This window comes from Sarcophilus harrisii, chromosome 4, assembly GCF_902635505.1.
Source record: "Sarcophilus harrisii chromosome 4, mSarHar1.11, whole genome shotgun sequence".
Classification (NCBI taxonomy): domain Eukaryota; kingdom Metazoa; phylum Chordata; class Mammalia; order Dasyuromorphia; family Dasyuridae; genus Sarcophilus; species Sarcophilus harrisii.
This window is the reverse complement of record NC_045429.1, coordinates 217,470,581-217,494,062: the sequence shown is the minus strand read 5'-3', so window position 1 is coordinate 217,494,062 and position 23,482 is coordinate 217,470,581. Positions and strand designations below refer to the sequence as shown.

General features: G+C 34.1%; 1 protein-coding gene and 1 pseudogene across 1 annotated transcript in view; both read right to left on the bottom strand.

Moving 5' to 3' along the window:
• Positions 1-23,482, bottom strand: part of RRAGD (Ras related GTP binding D) — a 68,601-nt gene that overhangs the window by 26,702 nt on the left and 18,417 nt on the right. The window contains exons 2-5 of the mRNA XM_003769280.4: positions 18,073-18,368; positions 3,489-3,688; positions 2,114-2,228; positions 471-613 (exon numbers count right to left, since the gene is read on the bottom strand). Coding sequence (XP_003769328.1) covers positions 471-613; positions 2,114-2,228; positions 3,489-3,688; positions 18,073-18,368 — 754 coding nt within the window. The remainder of the gene's footprint in view (positions 1-470; positions 614-2,113; positions 2,229-3,488; positions 3,689-18,072; positions 18,369-23,482) is intronic.
• Positions 9,051-9,936, bottom strand: LOC111720655 (annotated as a pseudogene).

The following is a 23,482-nucleotide window of genomic DNA, read 5'->3' as shown; positions in this document are numbered from 1 at the left end:
TTCTATTATTTTAGCATATCCTATTTCTTTCTAAGTGTATGAGTACTCATGATAGTCTCATAATTTTCTGTATAAATGGAACCTAGCTTTTTTTTTTTAATCCTGAGGTATTCCAAAAGCAGAGCAGTAGACAGAAAACTGGCCCTGGAATCAAGAAGGTTTGAGTTCAATCTAGTGTCAGTTATTTATTAGCTGAATTAAATAATTCTGTGTAAGTTACTTAACCTGTTAGTCTCAGTTTCTTCAACTGTAAAATGGGGATAATAATAGCACCTACCTCCCAGGGCTGTGTGAGGATCCAATAAATTAATACTTACAAAAACACTTGGCACAATGCCTAGCACATAATAGGTCCTATACAAGTGCTCATCTCTTTCCTCTTCCCTAAATACCTTAAATAACATAACAGCTTAAAACAAAATGCTATGTGAGGGAAAGGCCTTGTTTAAATAACAATTCACTTGACTTACCCATATATACAAGAAATGTCGATAACCACATCTATCATATCACAGCAGAGTTCATATGTTTGCATATCCACAGGGGTACTATCTGTTGCAATATAAATTTTACTGACCACATCAAACAGAAAGGCCTTTTCAATTCCAGAATTCTGCAATAAAGGAAAAATGTTGTCTTAAAGTGACCCTTGTTTTCAGGTAACAATACAGTTACATGTGAACATCAAATATGATTGACAAAATGGGTGAAGATGTATCTAATTGGTTGACAGGTTACTATACTGGTTAGTGACACAGTGAAAGTCAAATTTCATACATTTTATAAGTGAATTACATCAGAATATATAAGTAGAAATATGCGTGATAAAGTAACAAAGCTGTACAAAAATAATTTCTCGATCTTTGAAGAGGTTAACTTAGGTTATGGTAGATAAAGCCCTGGACCTGCAGTCAGGAAGATGAATTAAAATCTTGCTTCAGACATTTACTAGCTGCGTGATCCTAGACAAGTAATTTAACTTGCTTGCCTTAGTTTCATCATTTGTAAAATGGGGATAATGTTAGCATCTACTTTTCAGGGTTGTTATGAGGATTAAATGACATAATATTTGTAAAGCAGTTTGCAAAACTTAAAGAGCTATATAAATATAGTGATGATGATGATGATGGAGATGAAACTGACAATTAGCAATATTATATAGGCAGCTAGGTGGTACAGTGGACAACAGAGCTCTGAACAGAAAGTTAAGGAGACTTTAGTTCAAATCTGAACCTTAGAAATTTACTAGTTATACAGCTGTAGGCAATTTCCTTAACTGCTGTCTTCCTCAGTTTCCTTATCTGTAACATGGGAATAATAACCTACCTCACAGTATCATAATAATCAAAGGAAATAAGGTGCTTATTCCTGATACTATGTAAATGCTTATTCCCTTCCCCTTCCCTAGTAAAATATGGTACATGATAAGAAATTTTATTTAATTATAACAAATGCAACCTTGATTAACATACCACCACTTTTATAGTTCATATCCAATTTGTAATCATTCTATGCTGCCTTGTTCAGTATTGCTGATTTTTAAAAAATGTGTATTTTACAAAATCATAGTTTTCTGAGATATTGACAACATGAATATCTTATGTCCCCAACTGGTTGCTCTTTTGAAGGTGGGTAATATCTAACACTGTGGTAATATCTAACAAGGGCTTACACATAATAGATGCTCAATATTTGTTAATTGATAAATGACTGATTACTACTGCAACTAACCTACAATAATTAAGTTTTGATGTCTACTCACCTAGGCCCTCATTCTTGCAAGAATAATCAAGGTTTCAACTTTGGCTATAAAATCTGTCCATTAGTGTCCAAAATAGGACAAAATCTAATTCATTGTTGACCAAGGTCAACTTCAAAGACCTACATGTTAATTGATCCAATTCAATATATAGGCTAATTAATCTTCCAATGAACTTAATTTCCCAATTCCTCCATTATTGATAATTCAAAGCATAAAATCATGGAATAATAGAGAGATGTGGAAATATTTTCAATCCACAGAGGCAGAATGTAACAGGCTTTTTTTTTTCCTTTAAATCTCACGAAGCAATTCTCAAACTCGGAAAATGTCTCCAGTATATGTTTTACTTACTGAGATAAAGATGTTTAGTAAATTCTCCAGGGTTGGGAGCTGTGGAATCAGTTTCTGTACCACTTTGCTAAAAGCTTCAAATATAGAATGATCATATATGCTTGTCAGATAGAAGCTGAAAGAGGAAACAATGTTGCATCATAGTTTTCTTTTTCGCTTGTTTACAAGGAATATGCTGCTTGTGTCATTAAAAACAAATACCCCTGCTCCTTGTGGGATATGCTCTTCAAGAGATGCACAACTCTTCCCCCCACCCTTTGCTACTTAGAATCAAGAGGACCTTGGAAAATTCTGGCTTTCATTTAAAAAACCTCAATGGTTCTTTTCATAAAATGTATCTTATAAAAGTTTGGTGGTATTGAGGATAGAGCAATGAACTTGAGAGTCAGGAAGACTCTTAAAGTTCAAATCCCATTTCAAATGTTTACTGTGGGTGATCATAAACAAGTTACTTAACTTCTCAAAGAATCAAGTTTTTTCTGTGATAACACAAAGGGTAATTGTGATGATAAAATGAAATAATAAATGTAAAGCATTTTACCAACTTTAAAAAGCAAAATAAATTTTAGAAATTATTATTAAAAGCACAAGCACTGAATAGTTTTATTTACTAAGTAGAGAGGATAAAATGAAATATATGTAAAACATTCAGCACAAGAGTTTAGCAGAGGTTGAGTGTTTAATAAATGCCTATTTATTCATTCATTAAGTGGCTATAAATGGGCACCATGAAAACATGTGTTGCCACACAAACCATCACAGCCAGCATCCTGAAGATCTACTCTCAGACCGGGCTACTTCCATCACAGGTCCAGCAATAATAATCATTATATTATGCTACTTTCTAACATTATTGTTACCAAGTTGCCAAATAAATGATAAAAATGATAATGATGATGATAATAACAATAATAATGACACTTTATATAGTATTTTCAGGTTTACATACATAAAGGTCACCTAGTCTATCTTAAAGATGAGAAACTAAGGCTTAAGGATGTTAAGTAACGAAGAATTGTAGATTTTAATTGAATGATAACACACCACAGCAAAAATCTTTGGGAAAGCCAGATTCTCATTGCAATTATTTCTATTTAAACTCTTTTGTGAACTCAAATCCAATGATTGTGGTTTTATCTACAAATGTATTTATTAGGAATGGCACATCTCATTACTAATTAGCCATTAGGATTTAATTATAGGGCATCAACTTTGAACATCTGCAAAAAAAATCTGTTCTACCTAGACTTCCTAATAGAAAAACACAGTGCCCACCCTTTCAAAATCCTGTCCTAGTGCAAGAGAGCTAAGCCAGGTGGAATGAGAGTAGCTTTGAACCCAAGCTTGCTTCTTTTCAATTTGTCTCTTCTCTCACCTGAGATGAATTTTCTCTAATCCAGCATCAGCAAGGTCATCATTTGCCCTCTGATGAATATCTCTTTGGGTTTCAATCTTATGGTCATCAGACAAGCCATCCACTTTATGAATAAACACTTCAAAGTTGATGTCAGGATGTACTTTGTAGGCTCGAGTTACAGTGAGGTGCAGCCTGGCTAAGGCTTCCATATAATCATCCTAATAAGAAAACAAAAGGAATTCCTATGAAGGCTTCAACAAGATCAAAGAATCTGAAGGGCAGCTCACACCCCTAAGCTGTTAAATAGTTAGGGAAATTCTGTTAACACAAGTCACTAATATCTTCTTTCACAACATGACTAATAGAGGAATGTATGTTGTATATCAAATTGCTTACTATTTCAGTATGGGGGAAGTTGAGCAAATGAAAGAGGAAATTTGGAATTCAAAATTTGTTAAAACACTGAGTGATCATCATCTCTGATAGTTTTAGTTCTTCTCAGCAACACAATGATGAAGACTCTTGATGGAAATGATATCCACATCTAGAGAAAGAACTATTGATTATGAATGCAGATTAAAGCATACTATTTTTACTTTTTTGGGGCATGTATAACCTACATTAGATTGCTTGCTGTCTTGGGGAGGGGAAGGAGGAAAAGGATAAAAATTCACAACTCATGATCTTTTAAAAAATAAATGCTGAAACTATCTTTACATGTAATTAGAAAAAAATTGTTAATGATTGCAGCTATATAACCTATATCATATTGTTTATCAGCTTAGGAGAGAGGGATAGTGAAGGAGGGTGAAAATTTGGAACTCAAAATTTTTTATTAAAAATGAATGTTGAAATGAGATGATTCAAACCAGTTCCAACTGTCCAGTAATGAAGGTAGTCATCTACACCCAGAAAGAGGACTAAAGCAATTGAGTGTGGATCACAACACAGCATTTTCACTCTTTCTGTTATTGTTTGCTTGCATTTTTGTTTTCCTTTTCAGGTTTTTTTTTCTTTCTAGATCCTAGTTTTTTTTGTGTGCAGCAAGATAACTGTATAGATATGTATACATATATTGGATTTAACATCTTTAACATGTATTAGACTATCTAGGGGAAAGGGTGGGAGGAAGGAGGGGAAAATTTGGAACAGAATGTTTTACAAGGATCAATGTTGAAAAAATTACCCATGCATATGTTGTATAAAAATATGTAATAATAAAAAGATTTTTCAAAAAATAAGTAAATATGTTTTTTAAAAATGAGTGTTGATTTTGCCATTTTGAATTATTGATTTCAATGTTGAAAAACCTGTTTTGAAAATTCTTTCTTCTTTTCTGGACCTTTCTCATCCATGATTTTAGTCTTAGTTTTTGTGGTAGGAGCTCTTTGAAGTTTCAAAGGAAAATTAAAGGAATAGGGAATATTAGAGATGAGAAATGTGATGAAAACATTATAGAAGCATTTGTCTGTAGAAATTAACAGATATATTTCTCTTTACAGATTTAATATTTTAGAGAGAAAAACATAATATTCAAAGAAAGCAGTTAAAGAATCTTTCTAACCTTCTGATTAAATTGAGAGTATTATGGAAATGTTTTATATGGCTACACATGTATAGCCTTTATTAAAAAGAAAAAGAAAAAGCTAAGACTTATATAAGTTTCTCAAGAATAAAAGTGATAGAGACTGAATTCCTCTGCCTTGGAGGCAGGTAGGTAGGCTCAGTGGATAGAGCAACAGTTCTGAAATCAAGAAGACCTGAGTTCAAATGTTATCTCAGGCACTTATTAGCTGTGTGACTTGGAAAATCACTTAACCTTTGTTTGCCTTTAACCTCCTTAACTGGAGAAGGAAAGAGCAAAACTCTCCAATATCTTTGCCAAGAAAATTTTGTGGATATTATTGTGCTATGATCCACAGTCTCCCAAAGAATATGACACAACTGGACAATGACAACAACCTCTGACTTGAGATACTGTGTGCTTCCACTGTACTATGGAGTCTTTTAATACAGCATTTTTTTCTTGGGTAATATGCAACTGATGCCTCAGGGCTCTATGGGAATTTATAATTAAGCACTGATCTTAGGTAGTGAAAGAATAATTTTTTTTTTTTATCACAATGTATTGTCAAGAGTAAGGAGGCAGTTAGGTGGCACAAAAAAGTACAGTTAAGAATTCAGTTCAAATGTGACTTCTGACACTTTGTAACTGTATTTGTTACCTTTGACGAAGTCATTTAACCCCTCTTGTAACTACCCAGAATTATAACATAAAATTTAGATGGGATATTTAACTTCATTGTGGGCTCTGAAACACAAAGCAATGTTCATTTTTCTTTTTCAATGTATAAACATAATCTATTCACAGTAGCCCCTTACACCTTAACATCAAAAAGAGATACAAAAGATTTTTTTAAAAGTGTCTTTCATCAACTACCCACTCTTGAGGAAGCTTAAAAAAAAACTCCAGCATGCATTATGTTTTAGACACACTGATTTAGTTTTGTTGAACCAAGAGAGGAAAAGAACATCATATATAGACTAAACTAATAATTTCTAGGTGTTTTTGCAGCACCTAACATGTCTGTTGTATTAGTATGAAACTCACAAAAATGCCTCAAGTTAGTTTTCACTCATTTTTTTAAGCTAAGAAGATAGCACTATATATATATATATAAAAAAAAAAAAAGCACTGACTTTGAAATCAAGACTTGGTTTCAAATCCTGCCTGAAAGAATTTGTACAAACCATTTTTACTGTTCCTGGAGTCAATTTCCTCATTTGAGAATAAAGGCATTAGATTAGATGATCTCTAACACCTTCTAAATACAAACATATTGTCCTGTGTGGAACCTTTGGGGTGAGGAGAGGGTGGAGGAAGAGACAGAGAGATAGAGAGAATGGTACAAAATCAATCCATCAGAAGGAAGTCATCATAACATGAAAATGTGTATCAGTATTCTGAAACATACTGCATTTTGCTTACATTGTAAGCTCCTCAAGACTAGGGATTGTCTTTTGCCTTTCTTTGCGTTCTTAGAACTTGACATAATACATTACACATAGTAGATGCTTAATGTTTCTTTTAAAAGACTTATCTCAAACATATTTTACCTGCTCCCTCGGAAAAGCTTAAATAAACAGCAAAGTAACTATCTACAAAATAGTCAAAGCCAAAAACAACATTATGGAATGGCATCAGAAATCCAGTCAGTAAGTTAACCATTGAAGAAAGGGAGCAGCTCTAAGGTGGAACACCTTTCAATTAGGTAAAAATCCCTATTGATAGTCAAAATCATCTCTTTACAACCCCACAAAGGCTATGAAAAAAACATAATTCAGTGAGAATGTTTTTTCACTGTAGCTTTTTAAAAAAAATCTGGCAATCCTGTGATCATGAATAATTCACACACACACACACACACACACACACACACCAATCCACTAAAATATAACTGGGCAATGGTTTAAAATAATAGAAATGCTTCCTTTTTTTTCTACTTTGATTCTTGTTCCAAAGCTTGATTTTTGGTAATTATAAAAACAAAGAAAGCAACAATCATTTATAGGAAATAAGCTTCATCTACTACCTAGAAAGAGGATAGGATCTCAAATTGGTAACTTTATTATTCTTTATCATTAATAAAGGGCAGACGTCAAAATGTTTTCCCCAAATTTTCCTACTAAAATGTAATTTACAAAAGGGATGATTTAGATTTTGGGGAACATATTCTACCCTATATTTCATTTTTTAAAAAAGCCTTTAGAAGCTATATGTTTATACTTCAAGTAATGTAAAAACTAAACCTGATTATTTTCTTTTAAAATAAAATCTGACCAATTCAGTTCCTCATTATTACTACTGTTAATATTACTAATGCTAACCATTTATATATTGTTTATTATGTGCTAGGTACTATGCTAAGGATACCTTACAATTATCTCATTTGATTCTCACAACAATCTGCAAGATAGATGCTATTAATATCTCTATTTTATAGATGAGGAAACTGAGACAAACAGATTAAGTGACTTGTCCAAGTTCATGAAGTTAGTACAGCTAGTCTAAATTTGGATTTAAAGTCAAATCTTCCTAACTCCAGGCCCAATACTCTATCCAGTGAGATACCTTGCTGCCCTATCAAAGGCTGAATGACCACTCGATAGGTATGCTATAATGAGGATTCTTTTGCAGCTATGGGTTGTTCCAGACAGCTGTTGGAATCTCTTCAATTCTAAAATTCAACAATTCTATTACTTAAATCAGGGACTGACAAACAAGGGCTTGCAATTGGATTTATCTCCTGTTTTTCTATGATCTGCCTGTTTTTCTATGATGCACAAACTAGGAATGATTTTTAACATTTTTTTAATACAACAAAGCTTTATTTTTAACACATAAAAACCATTCTTAGCAATGGCCAGATCTGGCCCCTTAGATCAGTTTGCCAAAGCCCTATTTAGGGCAATGTAAAGTTGAAAAACTTTTATTACAAACATCCCCAAACAGGTTGGCAGATCAATATACAGAGAACTTCCAGTTGTGGAAACTTTCTTCATAGGAGGGAAGAGAAAAAGGAACAACTAAATTAATCCATTAGAAGGAAAACATCGCAACACAAAAATGTGAACCACTACTCTGAAACTCTTGTCTTCACTGCAATCTATGACTTAGTAAAATATGATAGCAGAAACATAGCTTAAAAATAATTTTTTTTTGGGGGGGAAGAACGAAGGAAAGAGGGAGGGAGAGAGGGAAGGAAAGATGGAGGGAAAGTAGGAAGGAAGAACAAGGAGGGAGGATGGAAGAAGAAACAAACAAACTTGGTACTCATTTAGTCCACATATAAAAGATAAGGAAACAGAAACCAAGGGAGACTCATTGTTTGGAAATGAAGAGGACTGATTTATTTGTTTTTGTGTTTCAGTCATTTCAATCCTGTCCTATTCTTCATGGCCCCATTTGGGGTTTTCTTGACAAAGATACTAAAGTGGTTTGTCATTTCCTTCTCTAGCTCATTTTACAGTTGAGGAAACTAAGACAAATGAGATTAAGTGATTTACATCACACAGCTAATGTCTGAAGATAGATTTGAACTCAGGAAGTTGAGTCTTCCTGATTCCAGGTTCAGTACTCTTTCCATTATGCCATCTAGCTGCCCTTGAAGAGGAGTAAGCTATTTTCTAAAGATAAATTACTTACTCATGAAAAAGGCTGCTGCTTTTGCCCATTCTAACAACTATGGCAGCAAAAGTAATACAAATTATGATGGAAAATAGAAGTACATGAGACAGATGACCTCTCCAGCCCCTTCTTTCCTTCAGCACACATGGGACCTACTACACCATCAGGCCCTAAAATTCTATTTTGAACACACTACATATTTAAGAGGCAAAGAACACATCCAAAGACCAGTTATACAAAAACTCACTAAGAAAACTGGGATGGCAAGAAAGACAACTACTGACACCATCTATTTTCCTAAACTTCATGGATGCCTTTCTAAGCCCTAAACAGATCATCTGTTTTAATCTCAAGAAACCAATTTAGTGACCTACTCTACTAGGTTCTTTCTCAGTCTGTTCCAATCCTTTTTTTTTTTTTTTTTTTAAAGCTATTCCAACTATTTTAATAAGAGTTCCCTGCATTTATAACACCAATTTGTAAGGATAAACTCCAATGGAGAGAGAGAATACAGAACATAAGTAGACATGGAGCTGATGAATTTTCTTGATATTGGGTAAGATCTGAGAATCCATTGGTTTTTTTCTGATTACCCTTGAACTGCTCTATAATCTTGTAGTTCTCTTTTTCTGTGTCAAAAATCCTTCTTGGTGTCAAAGCTTCTCGGCATAAATATCAATAAGATGATCTGGAATTTTTATGCCCAGATTAACTTTGGTAGAGGTAGCAACGACAAATTTCTGATGGGTCCTTCACAGAGGAACATAGTTGATTGTTAGAGGTCCAGTCGCTAGTAGCAAGCCACTAGCCAGCTGCTTCAGGAAAACCATGCTGGCTGAAGGGCTTTTTGCCATGACTTAGCAGCTTTCTAAGCACATCCTCAGTAGGGTAAAGCTTAGGAATTTTGCAAATCTTTACCCTAGGTTCCTCTATTCTCTTACCATCAACTGGCTTTCAGATAGTAGCAGGCACCTTCTTTCTTTTTCCTTTCATTCCAGGTTTTTGATATAGCATATTTTCATTTGTACATGGCTCACAGGGAATACACTGCAAACCTTAAGTATTTACTGAGCCTTCAGGCCAGAATTTGGTTCCAACTGCAGTGTTTTTGAGGCTTTTTCATTGCCTTTTCAGCAGCAGCTTCCCTTTTGTTCTTTTTTTAGATGTTGCTGTTGTTTTTGCTCACCATCTTGAAAGAAGGGAAAGAAAAGTCTGAACCAATCCTTGACAAGTCCATGTCAGGAGATATCTTTTTTTAGAGCACTGAGTTATTATTCAGTGTACTGGAGGAGGGAGGGAAGAATGAAAAAAAGAAAAAAAAGAAGGAAGAAAAGGAAGGAAGAAGGGAAGAGGAGGAGGAAGGGACAAAGAGAGGAAGGAAGGAAAAGGAATCGAGGAAAGAAGGGAAAGAGGGAAAGAAGGAAGTGAAGGAGGGAAGAGAAGGAGGGACGGAGGAAAAGGGCTTTGCAAACCTTAAAGAAATATGTAAATGTTGCCTATTACTATTACAATTAGTTTGTAATGATGTCATGATCTTCAAAGCCAGTTTAGATATAATTATTTGATGACTAATCTGCCTCTCTGTTACTCTCTAAAGCAGCAAATAAAATTCATTAGGAGTTAAGTATGGCTGCCCCTGATCTATGACAGGTGAGGGGAGAAAGTGCAGGGAAAGTATAATTCTATAGAGAGCCACAGACAGTAGGGGAACTCCTGGTGAGGTATAAGACCTGCTGACAATGTCTGATTTGGCTCTCATCTGCACTTGGGGAGTTTCAGCCTTCCTGAGAAGTAGGGGGTGATAGGCTTGACAACTTTTGCTCTATTTATAGAAGAGATATTTATGGTAAAAGATGCATTTACATAATAATAGCAGCGTGCTTACAGTTACATGTGCAGTGTGCTGTAGTAGAGTTAGCACATGCCCAATGTGTTGTAGTAATGTAATCAATACTAGTTACCACATGCCCAGTGTGCTATGGTGATAGTTAGCACATGCTCAGTGTGCTGTGGTAATGTAATTTTACTAAGCCCTAATTTAGTTTAGGGCTGAGAGAACTTGAAATAAACGGACCTCATATTTGACCAACTCCTCCACTAAGACCAAGGACTCAGGTTGGTCCCAAGATCCTCCAGAGAGCTAGTCTGGACCGTATATTTTGGCATCTCAGGGTGGAGGCAATAGAAAGCACACTCCAAATTCTATCCATTTCTTTGGACCACAGACCAAAGAAAGCATTTATTCAGCTCAATAGGACATCACATAAGACTTCTTTTTAAATAACCTTTGGGATCCTCAAGAACGGTTTTTTGATTGTGTCTGCTGTGAGAGATTATGGAATCTCCACCTTGGGGATTCTTTAAAATAGCAAATTCTCACTTGTTTGGAGTAGTCCTGCTTGAAATATGATGTCTCCAAAGTCCCTTCCTAATCCTGTTATTTGTTTGAGGAAGGACAATTCATGGATAAGGTATTCATCTCATCTAAATATAGGGATTTTTTGGGGGGGGCGGGGGAAGGTTTAAGTGACTTGCCCAGGGTAACACAGCTAGAAAACATTAAATATCTAAAGCTAGATTTAAACTCAGGTCCCCCTGACTCCAAGGCCAGTGCTCTATCCACTGTGCCATCTAGCTAGCCTGTTAAAAATTATTTTTCAATGAAAAAAATAGCCTTCTCTTCAATATTGAGATGATTCAGACTAGTTGTACAGTGATGAAGAGAACCATCTACATCCAGAGAGAGAACCATGAGAATAGAGAGTGGAACACAGCCTAACATTCTCACTCTCTCTGTTATTATTTACTTGCATTTTGTTTCTTTTTTCTCAGTTTCTCTTTTTTTTCCTTCTTGATTTTTCTTGTGCAACCAGATGGCTATGTGAATATATATACACATAATGGATCTGGCATGTATTTCAGCATATTTGGCATGTATTGGACTGCCTGCTGGATGGGGGAGGGGATGGGGGAAGAAGGAGAAAATTTGCAGCAGGGGTTATGCAGGGGTCAATGTTGGAAAAATTACTTATTCATATGCTTTGTGAATAAAAAGCTTTAAAAAAAGAAAGAAAAAAATAGCCTTCCAGGAAACCACTAAAAACGTTTACCTCGATAATCATGTATTTGCATGTCCAGTTAATGAGTCAAAGAAACTTAAAATTTACAGAGGCAATGTAATAGAATAGAAAGAGCACATATATGGAATGAGATCTGGATTCAAATTCTGACTCTGCCATTGACTAGGTGACAAATCATCCAATTACTCTGGGAATCAGCTTCCTCACCTGTAAAATAGGCATATGCACCTTACTTCCCTCACAGAGCTTTGAGAGAAATTCTTTGTAAACATTAAACATTATACAAATGCCAGTTATTGAGTATTACACTAAATCAGACTTCTGTGTAGTTGTTACTTTCTTGAAGCTAAGGAAATCAATGAACTCAAGCAAATCTTTCTTTTGAGAAGCAGCCTGACTTTATTTTAGATAAAAGGTTTGAAATTGGGACTGCAGCTGAAAATATTATATCTAACAAAATTAAGTATAATATTGAATGGAAAAAATGAACATTCAATGAACTATCACACTTTCAGGATTCTGTTGCAAACAAATTCGAATTCAATAAAAAATTTGACATATAAGAACCAACAACAAAGACTAATTTCAAGGGACTCATTAGGGACAAACTGTTTATGTTTTATATGTGGAAACACAAACCATATATCTAAGATTGTCATTAGTAATTGGGTAATCCAAATGAAAGCCTGGGGTAGAGCTGAATATGCGATTCTAAAAAACAAAACCATCTAGGAAAAAGTAAAACCACTATCATGCCAAACTAATAAGGTGAGAGAGTAAGAACCAACACAGAGGAATTAGATGGGGGATAGGGAGGGGGAGGAAAGATGGAAATCCTCCTAACATCAGAAATGGATTAAAGAAGTAACTAACCATATTTATACACACACACACACACACACACACACACACACACACAATACACTTCAAAATCTATAAAGAAATAACAGGTAGAGGGACTAGATAAGGAGGAATATAGAAGGGTATGTGGATTAATCGAAGTGGAATAAGATGTATAGATTTATGGGAAAAGGATAAAGAGGGAAGGAAAGAGTGGGGGGAGGTTAAGTAATATTAAGACAAGCTAACAGGTAGAAGGTAAAAGAGCAGGGGCAGAAAATGAGATAATGCATGTGTGTGTGTGTGTATATAAGCATAAATATATCTATGTTTAACTAAAGCCTGTTTGGGGGAGGGAGGAAGGGGAGAAAGGGGAAAAAATAATAAAGCTAAAAAGTATACAGCAGAGAACAAAAGTAAACCTATATAAGGAAGCAAAGAAAAGATGGACAGTCATGAATTTCTTCTATTATTATATATGCTTTCTTGAAATGGAAATTTATTGTTAAATATTTTTAGTCCTCTCATGTTCTGCAGGGCACATGACAATTTTTCCCTTTTTATTTTCTTTTTAAGTTTTAAATTAAAAAAAAAAAAAGGAAAAAAAGAGGCTTGGAGTCAGGAGACATTGGGTTAGAAAAGTCACATCAGACATTTATGATAAGCTTTGTGACTTACACTGAGAAAGTCATTTTACCTCTCTCAACATCTTTTCTCATCTGTTAATGGTAATAGTGCCTATCTCACAGGATTGTTCATCTTAAGAGCTAATTTGGTGCTTGTGTGCTCTCTCTCCACTACATATATATCTTTACACACACACACACACACACACACACACACATTTTTATTCTTCTATCTAAAATGCAATGAAATACACAATCTACTACTACCTTTACACAATCTGGGTTGTGTTGCTTCATGCTAAGGCGGTCCTTCCATCTGCCCTGCAGCTGAGCTATCTATCTCATGTCATTCCTATCAGCTTGTATCTCCATAACTTAACACAGTGCCTGGTTCACAGTAAGTACTTAATAAATGTTTTTCCTCTCTGCAACTCATTCATTCCTTTTATCTTCATCCCAAAATCTACACTAGGTCTATTATTCATTTCTGAGCTCTCAAAATCCCTCACTTGTCCATGTCATCTAGAAGGGTGACCAAGTTTTTGTGAACACACTTTGAAACGTTATATAAATTGAAGCCTCTTACTTTTATTAAGTCTGCCTATGATAATAAGAAGTTCATTCCACTTCTTCACACAAGGGTTACAGGACTGGAGAGTCTTTAGTGTTTGAGAAGAGTTCTGAATTACCCCACTGCCAAAAGACGGTACCACTGACGGTGAGGAATGGAACCAAAAGCCCCATGATTTCTCTTTTCCATTTGCCACACACTGCTTCATTCCATAGCCCTTAATTAGCAGCTCTTCAATTGCTGGCTGCTAATGTTGGTCAGGAAGTATTTTCTCCCCTTCAAAACCCAGAAGCTACACTGACCTTACGTGATAAAATAGCCACAAACAGAGAAATTATTTGGCAATAGATCTATGATCTTATTGTGGTCTTTCCCTTCAGTAATACAGATCACAGTTCATTCAGGCCTGCTCATCCTATGTAATTCTTGTTCACATCCTCTCAAAATACATTGGCCCTGGGGGGCCATTTCTCAATTTTTCTTGACAATGCCTGAATACCATTGGAGCGGTAGACTTTCCATGCCTCTCACTGAGTCTGCCTTTCTTTTAAAGTTATATATTTCTTTGATGATAGCCTTTACAACACTTCTGTGCAATGCCTCCCAAGCTCCTCATACACAAGACACATCTCTTGAACCTCTTTGGATGATTCTCAATTATCTTTTTTTTTTTTTTTTTTGCTGAGGCAATTGAGGTTAAGTGACTTGCCCAGGGTCACACAACTATAGGAAGTGTTAAGTGTCTGAGGTCAAATTTGAACTCAGATCCTCCTGACTTCAGAGCTGGTGCTCTATACACTACACCACCTAGCTGCCCCTCAATTTTTATCTTTTTTGATAAAATCATTCCAAGAAGTCCAATGGTTCTTTTTAAATGCTCCTTAGCTTCAGAACTTCAGGCATTTCTTTTTTAAATGCAATTTCCCAAAGGTAATCCACTTTGCATTCTTCCTCCTACTTTCTAGAGAATTCTGGGCCCAGCCTATTATTAATCTAAAGTGCCAATCTAAGTAGTGAATATATATTCTTTGAATATATAGAATACATTTCTTTGGTGAATATATGTAACTTTGCTTGATATCAATAATCAGATAGTCATTGAACAGTTACAAAGAGATCTTGTGTGATCATGACATGACATCATATTGGGTAAATGTCCTTTTTTTGTAGTCTTCAAACAATAAGCAGAGTGGGACCTTACCCTTTTAATCAATTATGATTGTGGAGATTTGTTCTATATTACAATGTCATTCATGAAAACCTGCCATATCTTTATCAAGCATGTTCTTGAAGCTTGATATTTATAATCAGATGATCTTCAAATGGTTATACATGTTGTTATATATTTGAAGGAATTTTTGTATGATTGTGAGATCCTTTCAGTCAATTATTATTGTAGAGATGTAGTCTACTGGGGAATATCACTTGGGAATACTCACTATATCTTCATCCAATATATTTTCAGTGCTTACGTAGTTTATTTTCAGGATAACACTATTAAGTAGTCTTAGGGAGTTATTAACACTAAAGTGACAAATATCCCTTCATTATATTTGGGTAAAAATAAAATCTCAGACTTTCCCCCATACTTTTGGTATCCTCCATTCTTTATACATTTTGAGAATCAATTCTCCAATAACCTCAAAACTTTGACTTTGTCAGTTTAGTCTCACTACTTTTCCCATCTTTGTTTTCTTTAATATTAGTTCCATTTCCTCAAGCAATTCACCCAATATTGTGATGTTGGAATTACTGAAATGTGGTTTGCTCTACTGACATTGATGGAGGAAAAAATTACACGTTTACAGATCTTTTTAGTATTTTGTGTACTGTCTTCCAGTTCCATCCTTAAATTCCGATGAGATTATTTTTCTTATTTTAAAGTTTCCCCAAATTTCTTTAAACTTGTTTATGCCTCCACTACTTCTCATTTTTGCAAAGTAATGTTATTCATAAGTTTTCACACCTTCTTTATTAAATTCAACAAATTAGTTTATATCCTGAACTGATATTGCATCTGGTTGTCCTACTTTCTTCTTGTCAAAGACAACAAATGCTTGCTGGCTGAGGTGCAATCTAGGCTCTTTTGAGCTCTTTATTTTGGCAAATAATTTGTACCAGATAAACTTCAGGGAATGGTTAATTGTATTAATGTCTGTTTCTTCCTCTACTTCTCATTTTTTGGCATCAACAATTTTTTAAATAGGTGAAGTGGGAAATATTTTCATTGCATGCTATTTTTTTTTTCATTTTTTCATCTTCTAGATTTTTGTCAACTGTGATCTCAGCTCTAACAAGTTAGTTGGTAGCTACAATGCCTAGAACATAGTATTTAGCAAATGCTTTTCAGTTGGTCTGATCAAACACAAAATAGTTTTTTGAGGGAATGATTTCCCACCTCAGTTAGAAATTGTTTCCTTTATTAAAATGTAATTACTTGGGTTTATTAATTAGTTCCTGTCATATTCAGTATTTCTCAACTATTTTCACAAAAAGATGTATTATCTCCAAACTTTTACCTGAGACATTTTCCAGCATAGTTTTACCATTCACCCCTAGGCCCAAGTTTTCATGGAAGCCATCTAGCATTAAAGTATATATTAATTTAATTTGGAGAATCATATATAGTTTTTCCAAAGAATTTCTCTACATCTTGTTATTCTGTGACATATGTTCATACAGAAACTACAATTATTTTTCTGTGGTTCTTTTTAGCAAATACTTGTCATAAACATTGCAATACAAATATCCCATGAATTTTTTTTGGCCTTTGGGTGCACATTAAAACCAACTCTAAACACAATCTCTCCAAGCCACCTGTCTCTTTAGCTGCAACTTCTTCTGGTTTCATTTATAGGAAGAATTTCAAGATTAATAACATTCAATAACTCTAGTCCACGTATTGGACAATGGGCTCATATTTAATTTAGCAACAGCAGAATTAACATTTATAGGTGGCCTAAAAACTAGAATCTTAGCCCTTGCTGTCTTTTCTCCCATTCTGTCATTGTCACTATGAAAGAGGGAGGGCAAAGGACCATTTTGTATTCTTTTTTGTTTTTTGGGTTGCCATGAGAAATAACTCTTTTTTTCCCCCCTGAAGCTCCATTTCAGAGTTTGGAGGGACTTATAAATAGAAGACTAGTCACATGAGGGTGAGGTTTTTAGCCACAGCATTGCAGGGATCATGCATGATAGAAGCTACCGGAATATATACTCTCCTGGCACAGTTTTCCAAATCCCAAAGGATTCGATACCATATGATGATAAGCACCATACTGGACTTCCCAGGGATGGAATTAAACAACCAACAAATGGTTGGTTCTTAGGAATGGCATTATATTTTCAAGAGTTCTTTGTTTAAATATAACTAAATAACTTCAAAGTCTTAACATATTAGGCTCAAGTGATAGCCATTAACAAATACAGCTTAGCTTAATTTACTCAGAAAATTGAATCAAAACACATATCCTCTCTGAAAAGGGAAAACTTAAAGTGACATTTTTCAAGAATGTACTGTGAGGGTGTGGGTGGTTTTAGGAGGATTACATATTTTGGGAAATATACTTTTGTGGGGGTGATGTTTGAGTATTTGTTAGATAATATGTGTTGTATCAAAACAAAATACATCAATAAAAATAATTAAAATGAACATTTGGGTCCTGAAGAAATGAGACAGGATAAATATAGAGAGAAGAGAAAAACTGGAAGTACTACTATGGAGTTCTACAGAGGAGAGCCCTGTGTAACATGAAGGGCAAAATGAAAGATCACTTTGTCTGCCAAGACATAGGACTGTATTTCACTCTATTTTAATAGAGTGGGCTTTGTGGGCTAGGAACCTAACCATTATTTGTTACACTATCCAACTGGAAAATGCTTTTTGGGTTTCAAGACACCAAATTAAAATTTAATTTTTAGATGCACTCTCTCTGTAAATGGGACAGTTTAGCCAGCTCATAGGTTAACATGAATCTCTGACAGATTTATAACTCAGAATTTTTGCACCTGAGTTATCACAGGGTAAATGGCAGGAAATACACCCTCAAATCAACTATATAAGCAAGATATGTTAAGGAGAACCCTGATGAAATAAGATGGAAATCAAGATGGGATCAGCTTGAAGAATAACATCCTATTTTATAAAAGTCTTCCTGATATAGACACTAAGCCCCATTGTTTATAAAATGCATATAAACTGAAAAATGTTTTCATCACCCTCTAAATTTGACACCTTGGACCAACCAACCTATCCTAGTTATCGCTTTGAGTGATAACCTTAGATCTTTAACTTTACCTGGGAATCGATAACAAATATCAGTGCTCCTGTGCCCCTGAAGATCATCTCATAGTCAAATGTAGGGTCAAAAAAGTCAATTTGACCTGGAAAATCCCAAATCTGAAAGTTAACAAAGGAACTGTTGGAGACATCTTCTCGGCATATCTTATTAGTGCTCTCCAAGAACAGGGTTTCATTGGGTGACATTTTGTGAAAGACGACTTTCTGAATAGATGACTTGCCACTTCTCCTCAGTCCCATAAGCAGAATCCTTGGCTTCACTTCAGTACTGAAGGGATCGCTGAAGTCCAGAACTGAAGAAACCACAAAATAAAAATGAGAGTGAGATACTTTCACAGTGGTTAATTAGAAGACTTTCACTTCCATTTCAAATGTAATTCATGAGTCCCATTCATTCCTACTTTGGTTTCTCTAAACATTAAGAACACTATGCTAAGATTGACCATGCTTGTTGCTTTGAATTAATATCCAAAATGTCTTTGAAACCATTCATTACTTCATTCATTCTTACCAAATCTCTGTTTCAAAAAGAGGAAAGTTTGTGTTAGTATTCCTGTTTCATAGATGGAGAATTTAGCTTTAATAAAAGTGACCTGCAAATAATCACTCAGTCAATAAACATTTATTAAGTACCTACTATGTGCTGAACCCTGTGTTAAGAATTGAGGTTACAAAAAAGGCAAAAAAACAATATCTGTCCTTGAGATGCTTATAATATAATGGATGAGACAATAGACAAATGATCTATAAATAAGCTATCTTAAGGGTAAATAGAAAATAATTAGCTGAGGGATTGCACTAGAATTAAGAAGGACTGGGAAAGACCATCTTTTAGCTAGAACTTCAGAGAAGATACGGAAGTGAGAAGGTATGAAAAGATAGAGAATTCCAAGGAAGGGACAGCCAGAGAAAATGCCCAGAACCAAGAGATGTGTCTGGTTCAGAGACATGTGAGGTTGTGGTTAGAACAGAATATAAGCTGTTTATATTTCACACTTGTGTTTTAGACTCTCAAAATAGTTTTAAATACATGAGCAAGAGATGCCTTGATTAATTGTTCATTAGCCATTGTCCAAGGCTGTATTACCAATCAACAAGCATTCATTAACATTTACTATGTGCCAGAAACTGTATAAAATACATAGAACACAAAGAAAAAGTTATCATTCCCAGCTCTCAAAGAGATTACATTCTAATGAGAAAGAAAACATGCATATACATAGATGCATACAAGATACATGCAAAGATGGAATGGAATCGTTTAAATCAACAGTTAAGATGTTGACTTAAAATTAGTCAATAAAGTCTTCTTTTAGCAGGCAGCAAATAACACTAATAACAAGCATTTAATATGTGCCTTGCATTGTGCTAAATGGCTGGAGATACAAAGAAAAAGCAAACAGTCCCTGCTCATAAGGAGCTTACATTCTAATGAGAAGATAAACTGTGCACAAATAGGTATTTAAACATGCAGAATAATTGGAAACTCACCAATCAGTCAAGTCAATCTTCAAGCACTGATTGATTAAGTACTTTCTCTGTGCCAAGTTTTGTGCTAGTAAGGGCTGAAGAACCAAGGAAAGGAAAGAAAAACCCGAAAACACAAACAAAACCCTGTTCAAGAAGCTCACATTCTGGTGCAAAAGAGAAAGTAACCAATAGATGAGATGATTAAAAACAATTGCCTTGAAGGATAGCAACCCTATTTGGAACACAGAGGCAAATTTTGAAACATGTTGCCTATAATTCTATTTTACCAACTATAGTTTGGCTTCAATAGAAAATTTTTACTGGAAACTTTATTACCAAAGATCCCTACTTCATAAAATGCATAAATTTTAAAAACTAGCCTTTCTCTATACAGCATGTTTCTCCCACTCTTAAACACAATGAACTACACTAAGAGAAGTTTGATTTCTTGATTGCACAATATGGAATAGTCCACAGAAAAGAATATAAATATTCTTAACCCAGTCTTGCTTAAATTGAGAAACTCCTCCCAAATCCAATATGCTACATTAATCTTTTTTTCAATTAGGACTTCTAGGTTTGGCTCAATTGTCAAATAAAGTATAGGATACAGAAACATAAAAAGTTGGGTCTACATCTGTGGCTCTACTAGATTGATTTATCTGGACTTCAAAAACAAAGTACAGACATTTTTCAGAGGAAGAAATACAAGCTATCAAAAGTCATACAAAAAAGTTTTAAATCACTAATAATTATAGAACCTCAAATCAAAACAACTCTGAGGTACTTCCTCGAATCCATCAGGTTGGCCAAGTTTGACCAATAAGAAAAATGATACAGTGGAAGGGGTTGTGGAAAAATGAACATTAAAACATTGTTGAAAGAATTGTAAACTAGTTCAAACACTCAGAACAATAATTTGGAAGTATGCCCAAAAAGCTATTAAGCTGCGCATATCCTTTGACCCAAACATACAAAGAGATCAAAGAGGAAAAGGTCTCCTGTGTGAAAATATAATACATATTTTATTGAAATTGGAAAAGTGAGGAAATGCCCAACAATTGGGGGAATTGTTGAAGAAATGATAGTATATAAATGTGATGGAATACTACTGTGCTGTAAGAAATGATGAAGGGGCATAGTTTCAAAAAGATCTGGAAAGACCTGTATGAAATGAAGCAAAGTGAAATGAGTAGAATCATGAGAACAGTCTACATGGGTAACAGCATATTATAAAGATAATCAATTTTTAAAGACTTAGATCACAAAAATGACTCACATGAATTGATGCAACGAAGTGAGCAGTACAATAATAACAATATTGTAAAGACAAACAATGAAAGACTTAGGAATTCTGATCAATACAATAATAAACCACAATTCCAAAGGATTCATGCTGAAACGTATGACCCACTTCCAGATAGAGAGACTCAGAACACAAATTAAGTTATTTTAACTTTCTTTTTGAACAGGGACAATAAGAGAAGTTTGTTTTGCTTTACTACATGTTTGTATCAGGTTTTATTTTCTTACTTTCGCAAGAAGATTGGAAGTGGAGGGAGGGAATACAGACTTGAAAATAAAACAAAATTTGAATTTAGAATTTTTTAAAAAATCAACTCTCAAAGGCTTTACAATTCTTGTAAATTGCACTATTATACTGTTCCTCTGCTCTGAAGCAGTCTTTCTGCCTATCTTTGTTCCTCATATATAAGAACCCATATTCGGTACAGCAGAACAGGAAGGAAACATTTAAAGAAATAAAAGAAAATATGGATATCATGCCAATATTTTCTATTTTATTTTTTGCTCTTAGTTTATTTCTTATTTCCTTCCCTCACCTGTTGTAATCAAATCCTATAAGCGCAACCTTTTCTCTTTTATTTAATTTATAGTTTTATAGTTTAATTTCATATTTTTTCAAAATTGATTTTTAAGAATACATGTTTAGAAAAGCAAAAAAATTCCATGCACTTTATGTTTTATAATATATATATATATATATATATATATATATATATATATCACTTTATAATTTTGGCATTTGAGCCTGGAATACGTGAAAGTGAACTGAAAAAATTTCTGTTTGAACCAAATAGAAGGATATGAAAAATAATTACAAAAGTGGGTTATATTCACACTTTTTAAAAATACTTTTTTAAAGTAAATACTTTTTTAAAATAAATTTTAATTGTTATCTTTTGTTTTTATGTATCTCCTCTTTTTGGAGAACTATCCTTTTTAACTAATAATTTTTAAATAGTTTACTAAAACTAATATTCTCAGAGTATTAGGAAATCAGAAAAGTAAGAATAGCAGAAAAATGAGAATATCAGGAAAAAAACTTACAATAGATGCATTCTACTTCCATAGTTGCCTACTCTGACAAGAAGGTGGAAGTACCCCTCATTTATTTCAATGGATCTTAACATATGGGTACTCCTTCCTTGTATATATATCCATGGACTTCATGTGTTTTTTCATGATCATTGTTGGGACGATAGTTTTTATACATATGAAACAATTAGAGAACAATCAAATATAAAATCAAGAACAAAAATTAATATAATTAAGGCTGAGTAAATTGTTTTATTCATGTAACTGAATTTAGTGACAAAAGATAAAATTTAAAAGAATCCTAGATGGTACATTAAAGAATGAAGTGAACACAATCAGGAGGGAAAAAAAAGCCAGGAAGACAACAAGAAGCAACTTTGAAAGACATAAAAGTTCTGATGAAAACTGTCTCTAGAAAACTTAAGGTGATGTATTAACCATCCCCTAACAAAGGAGTGATAGACACATTTATAGTCATGCATTTTTGAACATAACCATAGTATGGATTAGTTTTCCTTTATTATACTTACTAGTTACAAACTTTCCCTCCCATTTTCTTATTCTAGATTAATTGGAGAAAGAAGGGCAGTAAGAAAAGACAGGGGTAGGAGCTAGCAACAGTTACATCAAAAAAGGAGTCCATTGCAACATTTTTATAATGTGCTGAAGAGAACAAGACAAACACAATAATTTTGAAAGTAACATGTAGGCTTTTATTAAACATTTTTAACAATTCTAGTAATGTAAAATAGTCATAATTCCATACTGAATTATCTTTTAGCATTTTCTATGTGAAAATGCTCTCTTAAAAAAAGTTTAGTTAAAGTTGGAATTTAGAAATTCTTTCAAAAAGAACAAGATGCTTGATAAGTGTGTTGGATTCAAAAAGGAAGGGTGTCAATTCTGAACTCTACATGTATGACTTCGGATCCCAGGATAATAACTGGTAAACAGAAGGCAATTAATAGGTGATTACTAACTAATGGGCTAGTAAGTCAAAATGAAAATAGAAAGAATAAAAACAAATTTCCTATAAAACAACTTATTTCAAAGATTAATGTTTCTTGAATGATTTTCATTTTCCATTTTAAAAAAGAAATATTAATAAATCATAAAAATATGATTTTTACAAATGATTTTCTTGTGAGGAACAACCTTTCCTCAACCCTTTATCCTTTTGTGTCATTTAAGAAGCCAGAAATAGAGGGAAAAGAAAAACTAAAGAAAGAAGTAGGTGCTTGAGACATATAGAAGCTGATTTGACATATGGTATGTGGCAGAGCACCTAAAGTGTGGTATCAGTGCAACATTCCTTTTCAGGAAGACCTAAATTCATAATATTAAATTTTAGCTCTCTTGTTTAAAAAGATCATGCCCACTACTTAAAGCAACCTGTTTCCTTATTTCTTCAATTGAAACAATACATGAGATCTCCCACTTCCTTTTTCTTCCTCTCACTTCCAGCACTGAGTTTATGGTATTCATTATAGCATAATCATCACAAGCCATTTATCAATAGCAGAGTGCACTGGAGGGAGTAGGCAGGACAAACCATAATCATGTGAAACAGAAAAGGAAGGTTTGGCAGGAAGCTATTAAA